This window comes from Canis lupus, chromosome X, assembly GCF_048164855.1.
Source record: "Canis lupus baileyi chromosome X, mCanLup2.hap1, whole genome shotgun sequence".
Taxonomy (NCBI): Eukaryota; Metazoa; Chordata; class Mammalia; order Carnivora; family Canidae; genus Canis; species Canis lupus.
The window spans coordinates 4,173,713-4,195,439 of NC_132876.1; the positions used below are offsets into that span (position 1 = coordinate 4,173,713).

General features: G+C 48.2%; 1 protein-coding gene and 1 long non-coding RNA gene across 2 annotated transcripts; one reads left to right on the forward strand and one right to left on the reverse strand.

Moving 5' to 3' along the window:
• Positions 1-1,286: 1,286 nt before the first annotated feature.
• On the reverse strand, positions 1,287-7,954 carry FATE1 (fetal and adult testis expressed 1). The gene is made up of 5 exons (XM_072815325.1): positions 7,752-7,954; positions 6,601-6,728; positions 2,968-3,074; positions 2,484-2,562; positions 1,287-1,779 (listed from the first exon to the last, which is right to left on the reverse strand). Exons 1-5 carry the CDS (start codon positions 7,855-7,857, stop codon positions 1,648-1,650), a joined length of 552 nt encoding a protein of 183 aa, XP_072671426.1. The 5' UTR covers positions 7,858-7,954; the 3' UTR covers positions 1,287-1,647.
• A 2,682-nt stretch (positions 7,955-10,636) lies between these two features.
• LOC140627462 (uncharacterized) lies at positions 10,637-20,558 on the forward strand. The gene is made up of 2 exons (XR_012026187.1): positions 10,637-11,706; positions 19,242-20,558. It is a non-coding gene; the product is annotated as an uncharacterized lncRNA (long non-coding RNA).
• Positions 20,559-21,727: the final 1,169 nt, after the last annotated feature.

Sequence of the window (21,727 nt, forward strand, 5' to 3'; positions counted from 1 at the left end):
GGTCATCTCCAGGCCTCTTGGCCTTTCCCAACTAGAAGCACTTGTGTCTGGAGGCCGCCCTCTCCCCATTCCACAGAGGGCCTTCCTCTGGCACTCCATTACCTTCTCTACTCTAGGACCAGAGGGGGAAGCTCTCAACTATCTTCATTAAGTGTTCTTGTCTCCACTTTCACCAGGGCCCAGACCCAGTGGCCACATGCATGGTATCCCACAGGGCTGACAGGCGGCCTCCCAGAGTCAAGAGTAGAAGAACCCCCTCGTTGTCTGGGGGCCACTAAGTATCAGAGGATGGGGCAGGAGCAAAGCAGGCCCACAGCTCCAGTCTCTCTCTCCTTCCCTCCTCCCTTCCATCCCTCTCCCACTGTCTCTCTCACATCTCTTCCCATTGTCTCTATCTCTGTCTCTCTGCCTCTGTCTCTATCTCTCTCTTTCTCTCTCTCTCTCTCTCTCTCTCACACACACACAGTCATGTTGATTTTATATCTAATGACTAACATACTCTGTTACCTTTATAGATGAAGAAGCTGGACAGATTTGGGGGATTGGGGAAGGTCCAGTTAGCCACTAAAGCCAATGAGAATTTTCTGGGTCCCTGCCCCCCCAAGAGACATGTATTTATTGCTTGGCGCCAGGCAAAGGGGCAACAGCTCTTCCCAAGGTCTCCTGCAGCCCAGCGCATCTGGGATCAGGCCCCAAACAGTGACACTCCCATTTGTTCAGCCCAAGTCCCAGCGCCCTACCAGCAATCCGCCCTTTGTGAAATTAGCTTCATGGGGGCTGTGGACATGGGGGAGAGGGGCAAAGCCCCTCCATGTGGCCTCCCATTTGCCTCTAGAGCTGAGTCAGGGTGTTGCCCTCAGTCAGTCTGTATGAGACAGGCAGGGCCTAGGCTGGAACACAAGAGAACTCATTCCAGACCTAGCCCTGCCCCAGGCTTGCTGGATGACCCAGGGCCATGCTCTTCCTCTCAAGGACTCAGTTTCGTCCTAGGCAAATGGAAAGGCTTCTGGTGCACTCCAAGTTTCCTCTGATTGAGTCCTTGCAGCACCTGGCCCGGACACACTGTGGAAGAATAGCTTCCCCACGAGCACTCATGGGCATGAGCCCAACAGGAAGGACCTTGCCAAGCCCTGCCCCTCAGAAGGCTCCCTGCCTGGGCAGGGGATCTTGGGGGGGAGGGGACCAGGACCCCTGGGGTGGGGCATCAGTCTAGTCCCTGCAACAGTGACTGTCCACAAGGGCTGTCCCTACATGAATCCCGGATGAAAGAAGCTCAGCCACCAGGGTTTGCTGCTATCAGTAAGCGTTTATTGAGCATGTTCTGCGTGTAGAGCCCCGTACACAAAGTGGAAGAAAACTGGGAAGGCGCAGCCAGGGCCCTGCCACAGACGATGGAGCGGAAGGGACACCGAGGGTGCATTGGCAAGGTTCAGCTCTCAGATGGTGATCATGGAGCGCTGATGGGCCAGCAGGACGCTGCCCTTTTCCGACCTCCCGGCAGCACAGGCCTCCCCAGGCCAGCGGGGGAGAGGTGGACAATGGCTCTGATGCTGCTAAGGGCTGCTGGGAGATGGAAGGAGCACGAGCAAGAGTGGGGCAGGGAGGAAAGGCAAGAGGAAGGAGAAAGGGGCTCGGGCGCTGGAGGCATCACTGGCGCATCCACAGCCACAGGTTGGCAATGCAGGCCGACACCAGCACGGTGAAGAACAGAGCTTCCCTGTGGCGCCAGGTGGCGCCCTGGTCCTCCAGGGCTCGCAGGCGGCTGGTGATCACCTGCAGCTGTATGGACGAGGGGCTGGTGAGTGAGTGACGGGGGAGCCCATGGCTCACCCCTGGGGAAAGTACGAACTTAGTACAGGAAGGGGCTTTGCTGCCCTCTGGGTGAGAAGCAGGCAGAGCCTCTGAAACCAGGGGCTGGGGTCGGCCCAAGGGCCGGACCACCTGTGTTGGCAGGCGCAGCGGCCTAGGCCCCTGGTTGGGGTTCCAAACCCCAGTTGTGTGGAGGAAGCCAGCCTGTCCCAGCTGTGCCTGGGGAGTTGGGGGAAGGCGTTGCAGTCCTGGGAAGCAGCCAGCACCTCCAGAGTGAGGGCTCCAGGATGGGTGACACCCAGAGGCTGAACAGGGCCACCAGAGCAGATGTGCCTCCAGGCCTGCTGTCCTCTGTCCCTAGGAAGACAACACCTCCGCCAGACCTCTTAGCAACATTCTCTCTGCACAGACTTCTACCCTTTTCTGTTGCCTCTTCATCCTCCTTTTGGCTTCTCCCATTCCCTCCCCACACATCTCAGGGAGAGACACAGAGCTGAGGCTGCCATCAAGATGGGACACGAGAGCCCCGAGGACCAAGAGGGAAAGGAGGGGAGCTTGACTTCACCTCTACTGCCAGAGGCTAAGATGACTTCAAAGGGGGTGGTCTGGTTGCTGCCGAGGCCCACCTGCCCCTTCCACCCTCCCAGTGGGTCCATGGCATGGGAGATACTTACCTGCCTTTTCATGACTTCCATCTCCAGTCCATTGAGCTCTTCTAGGCCAATCTCTGTCATCATATCAGTCTCTGGGTTGCTGGGAAAGAAGAAAAGATGGAGGGTCAGAGGTGCTGGTGGTCCTTGGCCAGGCATGGCAGGGAGCATAGGAAGGCCATGAGGGCAAGCAGGTAAAGTCAGGGGCTTTTGTAGACAATGACTCTGTCTTCCTGAGTCCTTCACTTCCCAGGTAAGTAGGTCCTGGGAGCTGAGGGCTGGAAGCCATCCTAGCCCAGGCTCAGGGTACTCAGAGTCCACAAATGGGTAAGAGGCCAGGAGTTTCATGAGTGATGGTGAGGGGGCAACAGAGCCCCAGAATTCCAAGCATGGCCAGCTGTTCACAACACCTTTCTGGTCAGTCTGCTTGCTAGCCCATCTGATCCACTCTGGTTTCTGCCCAAAGAGCTCCAGCTTTCCTCCTGCAGGGGCCTGGGATCTTTCTTACCGCTCATAATGGAACCTCATGTTTTGGAAGCCATGAGGATGCTCCTGGGAATGGGCATCACCGTGGCCTGGTTCTCTCAACATTCTGGGTAATGGCAGCTGGGGCCCCTAAAGAAAGGAATGGTCAGTAAAAGTAGCCTACTCAGTCTCAGCTGAGCAGCTGCCTCACACTACCCAAGACCAATGGTGTACCCTATCAGGAGTCATGTGGTAACTGATCCTCTGGAATCAGGGACTGGCAGCTTCAGACCACTAGAAGAGCCTGGGAATCCCACAAGTTGGCCAACTGTCACCACTCCACCCACACCATGGTCCTCAGTAGCTTCTAGCCATCCAAACGATGGGGAAGGAAGGATCCCTGTTCTCTGCCAATGCTGTCACATGCAGACATCAGCTGAGTCAGAGAGGAGAATAGAAAAACTCAGTTTTAGAGCTGAGTAAATTGAGGCTTGGCAAACGACTGGACTTTTCAAGGACACACAGTAAGTGTTGGAGCTCAGGATAGAACTCTGGCCACTGGGAGACTCTGAGTCTCTGAGTCTCTGAGTCTCTGAGTGAGCACATCTCTGAGTCCCTGAGTGAGCACAGCCATCTCAGCAGCTGTCATTTTTATCCGTATCTGGAGTGGATGTGTCTGGCCCACAGCTCTGGGGCTAGGGTATGTCATGCCTTGAGGAACTAGTGTGGGCTAGAGGAACAGAATGTGCCAGACCCACCTGGGTTCAAATCTCAGCTCTGGGCTTCCAATGCAAGAAGAAAAATGTCACAAGCTATTTGGTTTCACACATGCCACATGTCATTCTCTAAGCCCTAACCAACATCAAACCATTAAATCCTCATCACAACCCCTCAAAATAGGTATCACTATCATCTCATTTTGAAAGATTGGAAAACTGAGACACAGAGAGGTCATGTTACTTGTCCAAGTCACACAACAGGTAAGTTGCAGAGCAGTCATTTAAAGCCAGGAATGGGGGCAGCCAGGGTGGCTCAAAGGTTTAGCACCACTGCCATCAGCCCAGGGTGTGATCCTGGAGACCCGGGATTGAGTCCCACGTCAGGCTCTCTGCATGGAGCCAGCTTCTGCCTGTATCTCTGCCTCTCTCTCTCTCTGTCTCTCATGAATAGAAAAATAAAATCTTTTAAAAATAAAATAAATAAAGCCAGGAATGGTTGTGAATTTAGAATTATATGCATAATAATATATAAGAATTTTATAGCTAGCACTTTGATGGAGATTAAGAAAATCTATGAACTTCATTAACTCCTAGCTTCTGCCTACTACTTCAAATAGTGTTATTTTTATTTTCATTTACTCTTCAAGGCACACTACTTCCTCAACACCCAAATCAGCAAAACACTATCATGAAATTTTGGCCTTTCATGCTGTGATTCTGTCAAAGGTGGTGGTAGTTCCATTTGGGGGGGGAGGTGCTCAAAAGTCAATGATAAATAGAATTGGTAAATTTCTTATTTCTAAATGTCTAATTTCTAAATTCAATATATTTAGTATATAATATATATCAGTATATCAGCTGTTTCTTTTTAAAGTATTCCTGTGGTCCTAAAAGGTAACTGTAATTAATCCAGATATTATATCTCCCCACTGCCCCCCCTCATCCCATTCTGCCTCAATCTCATGGGCATGGGTGGCTTGCTGGAGCCTGACCTGCTGGAGCAACCTGATTTGACTTCTGCCATTGGAGACGAAACCAATTCAGTATTTCTAGCTTATTTCCATTCCCAAGAGGTCTCTGGGAGCTCTTTTTCTCTTTATTCATTGGCAGTGGAATCACTTAGGCATTTATCATATCTCATTCCCTAGAACAGCCAGGCCTCCGGAATCTCCAATCTTATTGACTTTCCCCACTAGCTTCTGCAACAGTGTAACAACCATGGTGACTCTGGCTAACAGAATCTGCTACAGAACTACCTGACTCAACTGATTCCCTAGAATAGTCGAGTCATCCTTCCTCCAACATGGCTACCTTTTCCCAGTAATCTTTGCAACAATATGGCTGCCATTTTTTTTCTAGAACATTCCCTCACCCAGAGTGAATGTAGCTTAAAGGATTAGCTACAGAACAATGAGACTCAGATGATTTCCAAGAACACTGGGTTTCCCTTCCTCTGCAACCGAGTTGCCTTTTCCCAGTAACATTTGCAACAGTATAACAACCATTTTTCTAAAGCTTTCCCTCCCTCACAGTGAAAGTGTGGAACAGATTGGATACAGAACTTGAAACTCAGATGACTCCCTTCAACAGTCAGGTCCCTCTCCTCTCCAACTGGGTTCTCTTTTTCCAGCAACTTTTGCAACAGTATAGCAACCATGTTTCCAAAGCTTCTCCTCACTTAGCAGTGAATGTAACCTAAAGGATTGGCTACACAGTGAGAGATCTCACGGGATTCCCTAGAACACTCAGGTCTCCCTCCTCTCCAAAATGACCACCTTTTCCCAGTATCCTTTGTAACAGTGTACCTGCCAGTTTTCCAGAGCTTTTCTTAACCCACATTAAATGTACTTTAAAGGATTGGCTACATAATGGTCAGATTCAATTGATTGGATTTCCTAACAGCCAGGGAACATAGGAACCTAACTTGTCTTAATCTTTTTCCAGACTTGAGAATCATATTGTTTTATGTATGTATATTTCTATTTAATAGCGTAGATGAGGTCCATCTACAGTATCAAGGATTACTAATGTCTTTTACTTAAAGTCCACAGAGTGTAGATGCTAACTAAAATTCCAAAATGATGGGGATCCCTGGGTGGCTCAGCGGTTTAGTGCCTGCCTTTGGCCCAGGGCGCGATCCTGGAGTCCCGGGATCAAGTCCCGCATCGGGCTCCCGGTGCATGGAGCTGCTTCTCCCTCCTCCTGTGTCTCTGCCTCTCTCTTTCTCTCTCTATCATAAATAAATAAATAAATCTTTAAAAAAAATAAAAATAAAAATAAAATAAAATAAATTCCAAAATGCCTTCATGGCAACACCTAGACTAGTGTTTGATGGAATAACTGGGAACTACAGGCTACCCAACAAACAGGTAAACTTGACCCTCATAGTGATCTAATCATTAGGGAAGCTGAGGGAGAATTTGGACTTAGACCAGAGACTGTAGGACCTGTATGGGGACAGTGGGGCCTCCAATGGCTACAGACAGATTCTTTCTTTCCTATCCTTCCTTCCTTTTATTCATCAATGATTCTCATGATTCCAGGCTGATTATTTAGTTGATAATTAAATAATTTATATAGTTATAATTTATATAGATAATATAGATAATATAGATATAGGAAGGAAATATACATATAGAATTATTTATTTATAAAGGAAAGTGTCATTTCACACACAATAGAGTTTTGCAAAATAAAGTGTATATGTAGTCCCCAAGGAATATGTGAATCCGGTGTTCTGGAAACCCAAGGTTGAGCTCCCAGCCTACCAAAGGATGGCCCTGACCTCTCAAAGGACATCCCTGCCTTCATTGCCTCACTGGTACACAAAAGCTTTTTCCTTTGGCCCCAAGTCAACATCTGGCTCTGCTCAACCTACCGTCATGAAGCTGGAGCCCCTTTAGTCTGTTGTCCCAACCCCAGCCTAGCCACTGCATGCCAAGGACTCCATACAGTACCGCTTTCTTGCTCCGGTTGCCAGTCATATTCCAACCCGATTGACCTGCAGCAGAGCCAGCAGCCTTTGGATCCGCCTTCTGTCGCCGCTGAGAAGCACCCACAGACTGGGATCCATGCTCCATCATTTCTAGGCAAAAGAAGAGAGGCCCCAGAAACACCCATAGAGGCTATACCAAGGCTTCCTGGACACAGGACACACCAGAAAGAGGATAAGGTACCCAAACTTCTTAGGAGTCATTCAATATTCATTCACTGTTGTCCCCTGGCAGATCCCAAGCCTCAGTCTGTTCATTTGTTTAAAAGTTTAGTAAGTATTTCTTGAGGGCCAAACTCTGGGCTAGGTTACTGGAGGGAGAGCAATGACCAAGACACAAGATCTCAGCAATCTAGTAATCAACTGTCTATGTGTGCTTAGCTGAAGTGAGGGGTGCAAAATGGGTATAATCTATCAGTGTTAACTCAGATCAAGAGATACATGCTCCCAAAATGATAAGAACAGGGCAACATGGTGGAAGGAAGGGCTACTTCTAGAAAAGCCAGAAACACCTGTGAGGCAGAGACCTGAAAGACAAAAATGATGGCAGCCATGGAAAATCTAGGAAAACAGCATCCCAGGCAGAGGTAGCAGTCAACACAAAGGCTATCAGGAAGAATCAGCCTTCGGGTATTATGAGGACAAGTATAAATGCAGTGTGCTGTGGGTCATCATACCACAGCATGAAATATATTGAGGAGGTGGCATTGGCTGGCTCTTGTAGATCAAGGAAAGGAGTTTGGATTTTACTCTAAAGGAGGAAAAGGCATTAAAAAGGAGAGAGAATTGGTCTGAATGATCTTATAAATTGAGCGCTCTGGATACTTTGCCATAAACACAGTGGTAGCTTGGACAGGGGGAGATAAGGACCACACATGTGGATCCCATCCTACTCTCTCACAGGCTTCAAAATGTTCACATCATCAATACCTTTCCCCCCCAGCTTCCTGTTCATCAAGGCACAAATACAGGTATACGCACACCAAGGCACAGACACACACATAGCCACACATACTTGCATATATATGACTCTTCCCAGCCATGAACACACCTTCTCCAACACATGTGACTGGGTGCAGACACCCAAAGGAAAGGGACATTACAGGGGCTCCTCACCTGCTATCACCAGGTGCTCCTGGCTTTTCCCATAGTTTCCAGGAACCAGCTCTTCAGCGATGGATGTTTCCATCTCCTCCTTGATAGTAGGGGGGCCTCCTGCCATCACAGCTAGCGCTTAGCTATTAAGCTATAGCCAGGATACACAGGAAGCCGGGCACAGAGCAGACTCTTGGAAAGTCTGCTCTTCCAGGGGCAGGAGCTCGAGGAAGATATATCTGGCCATGGGGGTGGAGCCACACTCTCCCACAGGACTCAGGCCTTGGACCCAGCACCTTGTGTTCCTGTTGTATCTTATTGGCTTGGTTCACAGTCTTCTCCCCTGCTACTCTGTAAGCAACTTAGGAGGAGGAGTTTCTGATACTTATCTCAGAAACTTTGCCTGTGAGAACTACCCTGGCTCTCGGGTCACATGATTTGGCCCCATTGAGGGGCCAGTGGGATCTACTCTCCATCATTTCTAAAGAGAGGTAGATACTGGCACAGGACCCCAAAGCCAGTCAGTAGCCAGAACAGGGTTAGATCCCAAACTTGTTGTGGCTTCTGCAAGCCCAGCTCTGGCAAGTATTTCAGGCCACAGCTCCCCTCAGGAGGCATCCTCTACAGAGCACATCTTGTTTCCCCCCAATGTAGAGTTCCCAGGGGAGATGGCCTTTTAATGCCTTGGGTCAGTCTGAGCAGGAACCATGAGAATCTAAGGAGGGAAGGGCAGGAAAGAAGGGATCTACCTGTAGCCACTGGAGGGCCCACTGTCCCCAGGCAGGCCCTGCAGTCCCTGGTCTAAGTCCAAATTCTCTCTCAGCTTCCCTAATGATTAGACCACTGTGAGGGTCAAGTTTATCTGTTCGTTGGGTAGCCTATAGTTCCCAGTTATTCCATCAAACACTAGTCTAGGTGTTGCTATGAAGTTATTTTGGAGCTTTGGTTGACATTTGCACTCTGTGGACTTTAAGTAAAAGACATTACTAATCCTTGATAATGTGGATAGGCCTCATTTAATGAGTTGAAAGGCCTGAAGAGCAAAGACTGAGGTTTTCCAGCGAAGAAGAAATTTTGCTCAAGAATGCAACATCGGGAAACAAAAGCAAACAAAAACTCCTGGGACTAAATCAGAATACAAAGCTTTGGCACAGTAAAGGAACCTGTCAACAAAACAGAAAGGCAACCTAGTGAATGGGAAAAGATATGGGCAAATGATGTATCTGAGAAGGGGTTAAAATGCAAAATATATAAAGAACTGATACAACTCTCAGCACTAGAAAAACAAAAAAATCCAATTTAAGAAGGGGCAGAGGACCTGAATAGACTTATTTCCAAAGAAGACATACAGATGGCCAACAGACATGTGAAAAGATGCTCAGCATCACTCATCATCAGGGAAATGCAAATCAAAACCACCATGAGGTATCACCTCACCCCTGTGAGAATGGCTAAAATCAACAATACAAGAAACAAGTGTTGGTGAGGACATGGAAAAAAAAAGGAACCCTCACGCACGGTTGGTGGGAATGCAAATTGGTGCAGCCACTATGGAAAATAGAATTGAGTTTCCTCAAAAAATTAAAAATAGAAATACTGTATGAAACAATAATCCCACTACTGGGTATTTACCTAAAGAAAATGAAACAAAGGGCAGCCCCGGTGGCTCAACGGTTTAGCGCCACCTTCAGCCCAGGGTGTGATCCTGGAGACCGGATCGAGTCCCATGTCGGGCTCCCTGCATGGAGCCTGCTTCTCCCTCTGCCTGTGTCTCTGCCTCTCTCTCTCTCTCTCTCTCTCTCTCTCTGCCTCTCGTGAGTAAATAAATACATTTAAAAAAATCTTAAAAAAAGAAAATGAAACAAAACAACAATAAAAAAAGAAAATGAAAACACTAATGTGAAAAGACATATGCACCCCTATTTTTATGGCAGCATTATTTACAACAGCCCAGATACAGAGTGACCTAAGTGTCCATCAATAAGAATATTGGATATCGAATGAGGAAGACATGACATATACACATACAGTGGAATATTGTGCAAACATTAAAAAAGATGAAATCACGCTGTTTGTGACAATGTAGATGGACCTAGTGGGTATTATGCTAAGTGAAATAAGTCAGACAGAGAAAGACAAATACCATATGATTCCACTCATATGTGGAGTCGAAAACAACAAACAAAAAGCACATTCAGACCTATAAATACAAAGAACAAACTGCTGATTTCCAGAGACGAGGGGGGTAGGGGATGGGCAAAATAGGTCCAGGGGAGTGGGAGATATGGAAGGAATAAATCATGGGAGTAAAAAGCACGGCAGGAACACCAGGAACACGGAGTCAGTGATATTAAAATAACATTGTATGGTGACGGGTGTCAGCTACAATTGTACTGAGCATAGCATAATGTACAAACTTGTTGAATCACTATATTGTACACCTGAAACTAATGTAACATTGTATGTGGACTATGCTCAAACTTTAAAAAAAAAAAAACAATTTTTTTTAAAGACTGCAGCATCTCTCCCTGCCTCAGATTCCAATGTGCAGGCCTGCCCTGCAGATTTTGCCCTTGCAAGCCCCATAATGGCAGGAGCCAATTCCTCAAAATAAATCTCTGTATACACACACATAGGCATTTGCACATACATACATGTACTGACATAAGTCCTACTGGTTTTTTTTCTCTAGAGAACCCTGACTGATACAATCACCAGAGGTGAACCCTGGGCTCTAGGGAATAGCTCCAGAGTCCCTGGGGGGAAGAGGAGGTGATTTGCAAAAGGAACCAAGCCCAGCTGGGGCCAGGAAGAGGAGGGAAGAAGAGGAGGAAGCAGGGAAGGAGGAGGGAGGAAGGAAAGTGTGAGAGAGAAAAGGAAGGGCTGCAACTTGCCTAGAGAGGGTGACATGGTCTGGACTGCCTGGCCCCCTCCCTGGCCCCACCTGTCCAGCACTGGGACTAATCTGGAGCCCAGCAGACCCAGGCCCTGCCTGCATTCCTGAAGGCCCTGAGGAAGCCCTTCCCAGATCCAGTGGAGCAGCTGCAATGAAATCCGAGCTTTCTGGAAGGCCACCTTAAGAGTGGAGAAGTGTGCTTTGGGGGGACCCAGGAGCCTGGGAAGCAGGAACCATAGGCTTCTGCTGGCCAGGGCTGCCAGACTGAGCAAATACAAATACAAACCGCCAACTAAATTTGAATTTCAGATAAAGGACAAGTAAGTTTCTTTTTTTTTTTAAAGATTGTACTTATTTATTCATGAGAGACACAGAGACAGAGAGGCAGAGACACAGGCAGAGGGTGAAGCAGGCTCCCTGCAGAGGGGCCCCAGATGCGGGACTCAATCCCAGGACCCCAGGATCACGCTCTGGGCCAAAGGCAGGTGCTCAACCACTGAGCCACCCACGGGTCCCAGGACAAGTAAGTTCCTAGTGTGAGTACACTCTGCGCAACGTTTGAGACAAACTTACACTGAAGATGTATTCTCACGGTTTATCTGATATTCACAATTGACTGTGTATCCTTTATTTTATCTCTGGCAGCCCCTGTGCTCTGCCCATTCTAATCATGATCTCACGATTTGGCCTTGATCAAGTCTTTCCTTTCTTTGGGCCTCTGTCTCCACACTGGACGATGGAGCTAACAATCCCTACCTTACAGCGTGGCTGGGAAGCCTCCACTGCCTAGTGTGACAACCTTGGGGCCCGAGGCCTGGAAAATCCCTAGAGCACAGGGGACTGGGCCAAGCCTTATGGCGCCTGAGAAAATGGCTCATGCTTAGTGAAGGTGGGGGGCTACAGAGACCTAGACCCCAGTGGAAGGCTCCCAAAGAAGAAGGCCAGAAAACACAAAGCTCTTTTCACCCTGGAGATTAGACAGATGCCTCTGGAAAGAGGAAGGAGGGGCCCAGAGAACATCTGGCCGAGATGTGTGTATACGTTTGCAGTGCTCTACACAAATGAGATCATACATTTGAGGTACGTGCTGTTCCGCAGTTGACTGTTGGTTTTGGTTGGCTTTTTTTTTTCTTTTTTTTTCCAAGTACCTGACACATATTAGGAAAACCCTTATAAAAGGTAAAAAGAAAAATGGATAGAAGTGTGTGACCTTACATGTATACATTTACATGAAGGGAAGGACAGGGGGTTCTTGTCTATCACTTTTCTTAAAAGGGTTTTGTGGAATTTCCCCCCAGTTTATTGAGAAATATGCAAGTTGCTTTTTTAAGTGCACAGCGTGCCTTGGGGATCTTGCATGTCAGAACAAATCTCCCTCACGTCTTTGAAACACAGCTTTTGCTGCACAGCTGCGCCCCTGTTTATTGACCTGTTCGTGGACATTTTAGGTGTCTAAAGCTTTTCGCTTTTATAAACAAGATGCAGTGAGCGTTCCTGGACATGCCTCTTTGCACACATATGTAAATATTTTTGTAGGGCGGGTGCCTAGAAGTGGAATTGTGGGGTTCTAGGGTGTGCATGTTGACGATTTTTGCTAATATTGACCAATAATCTCCATGCCCCTCCTAAGAGACTGCAGCAGGTGGGACCTCACCAAGTGGAAGAAAGTTCTGTTTTCTTCAGAGCCTTATCAGCAGGAGGTATTATGAGACTTTCTAAAAGGCATTGGTATGATGGGTAGAAAATGATATCTATCTTATTGTTGCCTTAACTTTATTGCTTTAATTATGAATAAACCTGAGCAATTTTTAATATGTTTATTGATTTTTCTGTATTTCTTTCCCATGAACTGTCTGCTGGAGGGCTTGGATCCTTATTAAAATAAGAGTGGTTTTATTAACAGAAAAACATGGGGATGAAAGCTCCCCCTCCCTTCAAGCTAAACGTCTCCAAAGAAAACATATCATCTTTTTCACTAAAGGTGATCATGAGCACAGAGCCTCCACTGGGGGCCAAACAAATCCAGTTAATTGCATCCTCGTTTGTGCTGAAATCTAGAGAGCATCCAGCCCCCCACAGAGCAGGTGTCTGACTCCGGCTGCTGCCTGCCTGTCTGCCTGCCTTTGTCTTACGTCTGTCTGTCCCTCTGCCTGCTGGAGCGCAGGCCTCCGCCAATGCCTTCCAACCACTGGCCTTTTCCATCTGTTCAGCCAGCCATGTGCTGGACTCAGATTCCTGACAAGCATGGGGCCCGGCAGTGCTGTGCACCGCCTGCTCCCACCTCCCTGGCAAGTAGCAGTAGAGGGTGACAGGAACCCAGGCCAGGATCAGCACACCTGGGAGTGACACCGGGGCAACTTAGGCTAGTTGTTTCCCAAGCTCTGAGCATCTGTTTCCCATCTTCACATGGAAGATTGGGCAAAACCCAGTTTTAAACTATGTTTTACTGTTGCAGGGAGGTATGTTGAGGCTACTTGGGCTTCAAGGCAGCCTCCAGCCTCTCTTCACACAGAGCAGCTCTGCTTTTTTTTTTTTTTTTTTTTAGCAGCTCTGCTTTTATCCACTTTCTCATATCCGGGTTCTAGGGAAGAGACCATTCGAAGCCAATATCCGGGTTCTAGGGAAGAGACCATTCAAAGCCAATGGGCACAATGGTCCATGACATCCCAGCTCTGCTCAGAGTCCAGTTTCAGGCCAAGCGAGTAACCTGATTGGGGCTGCAAACTCAGATCCCAGGCATCTGGGAGTTTCCTCTCCACTTGTTAATGAAACTTATGAACCTATAAACAATTCTCCTTCCTGCTCCTGGAAGCAGCTGGCACTGATGTCATCCCTGGAGCCCCAGGGCCTCCCCAACCAGAAGGGAAGGGGAAGGGGAACTAGTGCAGCCTTGCAGCTGTCCCTCCGTTCCTTAAAGAGACAGGAAGGACAGATGCCTAAACTTGAGTCACTTCATAAGCAGAGAGGGAGAAATAAGTGGCAGGAGCATGTGGGGGCAACCCTTCAGACTCATCCCCCCGCCCCTGCAGAGACAGGGCCACCAGCAGGAGGTTATAGAGAGCTCCTCAATTTCCAAATGTGGGCCTCTCTCATTCAGTATGACTGTCATGAATCACGACTGACTCGGTGCCAAGCCCTGAGACCAGGGACAAGTTTCCTGTCTTCGTGGAACTTATGCTTAGAGGGCAGACAAGAACAAATAGACAGGAAGGCAGAAAGCCCATGGGTCTGAGGGACGGTAACAGGGGCTCATTTTTTTGGCAGTCCTGCCCTGAATCCGGCTACACTCTGCCTTCCTGGAAGGGTCGTAGGTACTCTCTTGAGCTTTGTCAACCTAAGAGCAAGAGACTGACTCTTGTCCCCAAGACCGACAGCCTCTGCCTACACACCTCCAGGACAGCTCACTGCTTCCCGAGGTGGCTTGGACTGGGTGGAAATGCTGGTCACACACCCCACCTCCCAAACTGGTCCACCCTGGAGGGAGCAGCCCCAGCAGAAGTGGGGTAAAGACACTGACACAGCCGCAGCCCAGACTGACAAGCTTATGTCTCAGCAGCCATGTCTCTCCCTGCAGCCCCTGGGGCAGCCCCCACAGGAGAACTCAAGTGTTGCTAGCTAGGCACCTGGTGGGGAACTCAGGACTGCCCTGTGTGCACGTGGACGTGGGACAGAGCAGCCCTGAAGAGCAAACACTGGGAAGCTTGCCTTCTGCCTCCCGGTGGAGCCGGCTGCTGTCTCTGTTGTTCATGTCTTCTCTCCACTGGCCTGAGAATCCCTTGCCCCAAAAGCTGGCAGCAGATTTGGAAACCGAGAGGGATTTAGTTGTCTGCTTGCCACTCACTTTTGCCCCATGTGCAGGGAATCCTTGGAGTGGGTGGGAAAGGCCTTCCTTCCTGATCCTAGCTAGAGGCAACGGTGTCAGATAAGGTGACCTCACAGAACCCGCAGCCTTCTTGTTTGCAGGGTGACTCCCCAGATTGAGATGCATCTGCTCTCAATTGTTTCTATGTCCAATGACTGAGACGTGAAGTGTATGTACAATTCAGGAGAATCAGAAGCCAAAGGAAAATGGCCAACAATAATGAAGAGGTGGAAAAAAGTGGTGCAAAGTCTCAGACACTGACCAGCTCAAAAGCATAAGCAATGGCAGCTCTTCTGAGCCAGAGAACAAGGTGGAAGAGAGGAAAAACCCAAGGTGAGAAAGACAGGCCTGAGAAGCTGTAGACAAGTAGATACTTTTCCTGTTATCCCCCATTTTATTTTATTTTTTTAAAAGATTTATTTATTTATTTATTATTAATTTATTTATTTATGATAGACATATATATATAGAGAGAGAGAGGAGGAGGGAGAAGCAGGTTCCATGCCGGGATCCCGACGTAGGACTCGATCCTGGGTCACCATGATTCGCGCCCTGGGCCTAAGGCAGGCGCCAAACCGCTGAGCCACCCAGGGATCCCCTATCCCCCATTTTAGATGCACAACCTGGGCCCAGTTCACTTAGCAATTCGGTGGCAGGGCTTAGACGCAAACCAGTGGCTTCAGACAGGTGACCTGGGGTCCTCGGAGAAGAGGAGAAGGCCCCAGGGGGGGGGACTGGCTCAGGAGAGCCTCAGCAAGCCTCCTCCAGCCCCGTCCCCCCTTGCCCTGCCCTTCACTCTCCCAAGACAGCGGTGGATCAGAGCCCAGGCTCTGAAGTCCAGCTGTCCCCTCCCCACAAGCCCTTAGGGTTGGAGGCCTAGCTCCTCACTTAGTAGCAACGTGCCTTGGTGGTTCTGTTGGGAAAAGGCGGGTCACGAGGCATGGCATATGAAACACTGAGCTCCTACTAGAGTTAGTGCTTGAAGCCCAGCTGCTGGGATTCTCACAGAGGCCACAAAGCCTCCTCCTTGCTCGTTACAATAGATGAGCTGCAGTGCTGCTAGCAAGGTTGGTGGCCCCCTGTACTTGGGCTCATCTCCAGCTCTATCAGTAACCCAGCTCTGCGCTCTCCAAGGCCTTCAGCTTCTCCCCCCTTGCTAAGATAATTCTCTTCAACAAGGAAATATCATCACTTCTTTCCCAGCATGGGGATGTTGGTTCCATTAGGGCAGAGACCTTGTCAGCCTCACTCACCACTCTGTCTCCCATGCACTTGGCATAAGACCTGACTCATGGTAGGAGCTCATTAGGTAGTTGTTGAAGTAAGATGACCTGGGATCCCTGGGTGGCTCAGTGGTTGAGCCTTCAGCTGAGGGCGTGATCCTGGAGTCCTGGGATCGAGTCCCATGTCGGGCTCCCTGCACAGAGCCTGCTTCTCCCTCTGCCTATGTCTCTGCCTCTCTCTGTTCTCTCATGAATAAGTAAATTAATATTTTTTAAAAATAAATAAATAAATAAATGAAATGACCTGAAAATTTTAAAAAGGGGAAAAAACTGTCTTCCCTTAGTATCTTGTCTCACTTACTTATGCTACTGTCCTTTCTCAACTCCTTGAAAGTGTCACCCCCACTGTGCATGCACACTGTCTCTGCTCCTTTACCTCCCAGACATTCATCTCCTCATTCTAGTCTGCCTTTCTCATCTGCAACTCAATTGAAACTGCACCAGGCCAAAGCCACCACTGACCTCCCGGCTCCATCCCATGAGCCCACTCCACTCTTCATCTTACTTGACTTCTTGGAAGCATTTCACATCATTGTCCTTTCTCCTTCTAGAAACATTCTCTCCTCTTGGTTTCCAGGACTCTGCACCCCCATGGTTTTTCCCCCTGCCTCTGGCCTCTTTCCTGGCTCATGGGTTCATACACAAGACTTCATTTATCATCCTTTTTGTATAATCTTTTTTAGATGATAAAGTGAATAGAATTCCGGTAAGCAGAATAATACCTCCCCCCCCCCCCCCGAAAGATGTCAATGTCTTAATCTCCAGATACTGGGAATATATCAGTTTTCATGGCAAAGGTTGAAGATGGGATCCAGTTTGCTAATCTGCTGGTAAAAATAGGAAGTTTGTCTTGGATTACCGAAGTGTCCGGTATAATCACAAAGGTCTATAAACATGGGAGAGTGACAAATACAAAAAATGTCAGGGTGATGGGATGTGAGAAAGACTTAACTATGCAGCATTTTTTTTTCAATTGCTTATGTTGGATTCTTTCCTCATTAGCAAAGAATTTCATTCAGTGTAATTGTACAAGTAACTTTGGGTATGTTTATCATCTTTATGGTAACTTGACCCTAGTCCTCCCGCCTTAGTCCCCTCAGACACACTCCACACCACACACTTCGCATGCTCCCCCGACCTACTCTTCCTCTGCTATGACCCTTCCCATTGAATGGTTTTATGCCTCAATCTGAGCCTCTAAGCCTCAGAGTCATCTGGGACTCCTCCCTACCCATCCCAACCAATCAGTCACTATGCATAGTCCCATCCCACCTGTGATAGTAAATTTTACGTGTCACCTTGACTGGACCGTGGGGTGCCCAGATTAAGCCTTGTTTCTGGGTGTGTCTGTGAGGGTGTTTCTGTATGATATCAACATTTGAATCAATGGACTCAGTAAGCAGATGGCCCTCCCCAGTGTGAATGAACATCACCCAATCCATTAAGAGCTCGAATAGAACAAAAGGAGCTCACATGCCGTAATGAGCATGGGGTGACATATAGAAGTGTTGACTCACTACATTGTCCACCTGAAACTAATATGACACTGTATGTTAACCATGGAATTTCAGTATAAACTTTTTAAAACAGATAAAGCACAGATGCTCACAGACACAGTTCAAAGCTGTGGCAGCTGGATACTGAGGCACCAAGTGCAGCTGGTGAGGAAAGAGCCTGGTGGTGTGGCTCCTGCTGCTCCGGGTGCACACAGCCCGTGGACCAGATCACTCCAAGACAAATGTTGGACGATGGATGCTACTGTTGCTTTTGGCCTATTTTTATAAAAGCAAAAATCTTCTGCTGGCTTCTTTCAGTTAGCGAAAACAGGTGCTAATGCAGGTCTTTCATAAAACCCAAGTGGCATAAAGCAAACTTTTGAAAAGCGGGGGGTGCCCATAAGTCCAACTCTCTATCTCTGTATACGACTCCTACTGGTTCTGTGTCTCTGGAGAACCCTGATACAATATCCTCAATATATTATTCAGTGTTTGAGCAAAAAGCTTCTCAGTAGTCTACTTCTCTCTGTCTCCTCTGTCACTACCCCAGCCAGTGCCATCACCACCTCTTGCTTGGATGACGGCATAGCCTCGTACCTTATCTCTTGGATCTTATTGTGACCCCTTCAGCCCATTACCCACATAGCAGGCAGACTATTTTAAATATAACACTCAGCATAATACCCTCCAGTTCCATCCACCTCGAAGCAAATGGTGGGTATTTGTCGTTTCTAATGGCTGAGGAATATTCCATTGTATACAGAGACCACAGCTTCTTTATCCATTCATCTTTATGCTGAGTGAAATAAATCAATCGGAGAAGGACAAACATTATAAGGTCTCATTCATTTGGGGACTATAAAAAATAGTGAAAGGGAATAAAAAGGAAAGGAGAAAAAATGAGTGGGAAATATCAGAAAGGGAGACAGAACATGAAAGACTCCTAACTCTGGGAAACGAACTAGGGGTGGTGGAAGAGGAGGTGGGCAGGGGGTGGGGTGACTGGGTGACGGGCACTGAGGGGGGCACTTGATGGGATGATCACTGGGTGTTATGCTATATGTTGGCAAATTGAACATCAATAAAAAATAAATTTATATAAATAAATAAATAAATAAATAAATAAATAAATAAATAAATAAATACAACAGGCCTGGCCATGTCCTCTTGCTCCTCAAAGCACTCCTCAGTGCCTTCCCATTCTCACTGCAGAGTAAAGACTATAGCCCTGAGTGTAGCCTCAGGGCCCTGCATGGGCTGCCTTCCCTCAGCCTCTCCAGGCTCATCTCGCTCAAAGATTTCCCCTTATGCTACCCTGGAGTCTTCTGTTTCCTTAAAAACTTGACAGCCTTGTTGGACTCTAAACCCCTTCACGTGGCATTCCTCTGTCTGATTTAATTGTCTTCCATGCTCTTTGCCTGACTGATTCCTACTCATCCTTCAATCTTTAGGTTGGGCATGGCTTCCTTAGGAAGGCTTTCTCTGGCAGCCCGCAGCCCCAGCCCCCCAGACTTTCCCTAGCAGAAACTGCAACACACGTCATTGCTGTGGCTTATCTAATGCTTTCCCCACAAAACTAGTCCCAGAGTTCCAGAAAGATAGGACCTAGGATGTTACTATACTCCCTTCCAGAGCCCCATGGCCTGGCTTGAAGCTTGTAGAACACCATGCTCTGTCAGCACCTACCCCCCTATGCCCTTATCAGCCCCAGGATTCAGGAGTTCTAGGAGTGACTGGTCTACTCAGTGCGCTGCTGCGATTTAGTGTATCCAATCTGATATGAAATGATAGCCGGCCTCTGTTTTGTAGCACGTAAAGCCTGGTGACACTGAATCCATCACGCAGTGTAAGTTCCTCGGAGAAATTGCTGAACGTCACTGTTATTGGAGCTGCTAGTCTTGTGATTCCTAAAAACAACATATTTTTCCTATAAACAAAATGTGAGTGGTCACAAACATTTTGTCTATTTTTCAGGCTTTGGGTTCTCACATCACTCTCCCCAGAGGAACCCTGGAAAAACTATTCTGAAGCCCACTTCTCTCCCAATCCCATCTGGCCTGTCGGGACCTTTGGCAACTGTCCCAGACCTGTCCGTTTGTGGCAAGGAAGAAACTGCTCTAGGAGGCCTGGTTTGAGGCTGACAAGGTGCCCCTGTCTTCACTGGCCTCTCAGAGAAGTCCTGATGTCCACCCCTAAGCTTTTCCAGAGCGTGTGTGACGTGCCCAGGGTTGGGATAAGGAGCAGCAAAGACTCTCCCTGCTACAAATGGAATGTTATAGCCTGAATTGTGTTTCCTGCCCAACTCTCACCCCCAAATTCTTTTTTTTTTTTTTTTTAATTTATTTATGATAGTCACACACAGAGAGAGAGAGAGAGAGAGTCAGAGACACAGGCAGAGGGAGAAGCAGGCTCCATGCACCGGGAGCCCGACGTGGGATTCGATCCCAGGTCTCCAGGATCGCGCCCTGGGCCAAAGGCAGGCGCTAAACCGCTGCGCCACCCAGGGATCCCTCACCCCCAAATTCTTATGTTGAAGTCCTGACCTCCAATACCTCAGCATATGACGGTATTGGGAGATAGGATCTTTAAAGAGGTAACTGAGGTTAAATGAGATCAAGAGGAGATTAGGACACCGACACACACATAAGGGAGACCATGTGAGGTCACAGGCAGAAAAGAGTGGTCTACAAGCCAAAGGGAAAGGCCTCAGAAGAAACCGACCCTGCCAACGTCTGGCTCTCAGAGCCCCAACCTCTAGGATCCTAAGAGAATACATTTCCATCATTTAAGCCATCCAGGCTGTGGTACTTTGTTATGGCCACCCGAGCAAACTGACATGTGAACCCTGGGTCTTAATTGGACAAAAGAATCAATCGACACATTTTATTTCATTGAACACTGACTGTGAGCCACTGTGCTGAGTTCTGAGGAAGAAGTGAGGAGAAAAATGTTTTACACGGTCCCTGCCCTTGTGGAATTACCAGTTGGGCAAGAGGAGGTGTGGGGACGCTGGCAGGTTGGACAGGCCACAGGAAATCAAAAGCAAAGTGACCTCCCAAGAAGACTAACAGTGTCATCTGAGTGGCCAGGGTGGGACAATCAGGGCAAATGTGAGTTCCCGCGATGAGGGCAGCACTTCCTGCTCGTGAGACCTTGGCCAAATGGCATACCTCCCTGGCCTTCCTTCCCTCAGCTCTCACAGGTCTCTTGGGAGGACTGTCTCAGTTATTGTGTCCATAAGGCCTGGCATACTCCAAGTGCTCAATAAATGCTGGCTATGATCATTTCCAAGCACATCTCACGGATCCTTCCGACGATCCCTCCATCCCTTTGCTAGGTGCAGTCTCGGACCAGCTGCTCGAAGGGTTTGGGGATAGTATGGGATGGAGGCTTAGGGAAAGGATGACAAAAGGGATCCCAAGTCACACCCAGGAAGCAGTCTCTGGCCCCTTCCCTACCATCACTCCTTTAAGTCCCTGCCCTGACTTGCCCTCACCATCCATAAGCAATCCCAGAACGTGTAGTGCTGTGGTACAGCAGGCAAACAAGAAAGGGAGACCCAGTCCCTTGGATGGTGCCTGAACAGGGACTTGGGAAGCCTGGGAACTCCCTCATGTATTAGCTTCCTCACATGGGCTAGCCTGGGACTCTACGTCACTGCCTAGAATGCTTGTTCCTGACAAAAAGAGCCTAAAGTGCAAACCCCATGTTCAGAATGTGACCCCATCTGTGCCCTGGAGTCCACTTGAAAAGTATTCATTTGACTTCTCCACATCCCCAGAAAGTTGGCATCACTCGACAAGCCAGTCCGGGATAGGAATGGAACCCAAGGCCCCTCGCTGTCATTCTGGCATTTGGCCTCCACATTCAATCCTCGAAGGAGGCCCTACATTTCATGGTCATTTTCTCTTCACTGCCATGGCTTTTCCTATTTGAGGGTGGATTATTTTCATTACTGGGGATTGGTCCAACTTGCACCAGTGATGTCCCATGGCCATATCTCACCCCACACCAACAGCTGGGAGTACTGGGGACTGAGACTATGCTTCCATCAAGGGGAAGCGAGTGCATCCTTGCCCTCTGAACAGTCTCTGAGTCTTGCCATTCTCTGAATTGGGCAAGCAGAGCCAGGGCAAAGCCTGAGTATTAAGTCCTACCTTCACGGGACACAGAAAACTTTCTCCCTCCCACCCCTCCCCCAGCCCTGAAACCAAGCAAGGTATCCTTTTAGCAAGAGAGACAACCCTGTTAGTAGCCAGGGATCAGGTGACAGGGAAATTGCTAACTTGATTTGTGACAGACTTTACTAACCTGTCCCAGGAGGATGGGTCAGGAGATCATCTTACACATAAGGACAATCTTTTAGGACCAGGACATCTCTGCTTCCTGCTTCTAAACTGGTTTGGGCTGTTTCCTTATCTACAGCCTGACTTTGGGGGGGAAAAAAACCCCACACATTT

Excerpts from the sequence above, each read along its gene's own strand:
- FATE1 (XM_072815325.1), bottom strand. The coding sequence starts at position 7,857 with ATGGCAGGAGGCCCCCCTACTATCAAGGAGGAGATGGAAACATCCATC. Across the intron at positions 6,729-7,751 it reads GGAGCACCTGGTGATAGCAG|AAATGATGGAGCATGGATCC; the intron begins GTGAGGAGCCCC and ends TCTTTTGCCTAG. Across the intron at positions 3,075-6,600 it reads GCAACCGGAGCAAGAAAGCG|GGGCCCCAGCTGCCATTACC; the intron begins GTACTGTATGGA and ends TCCTTTCTTTAG.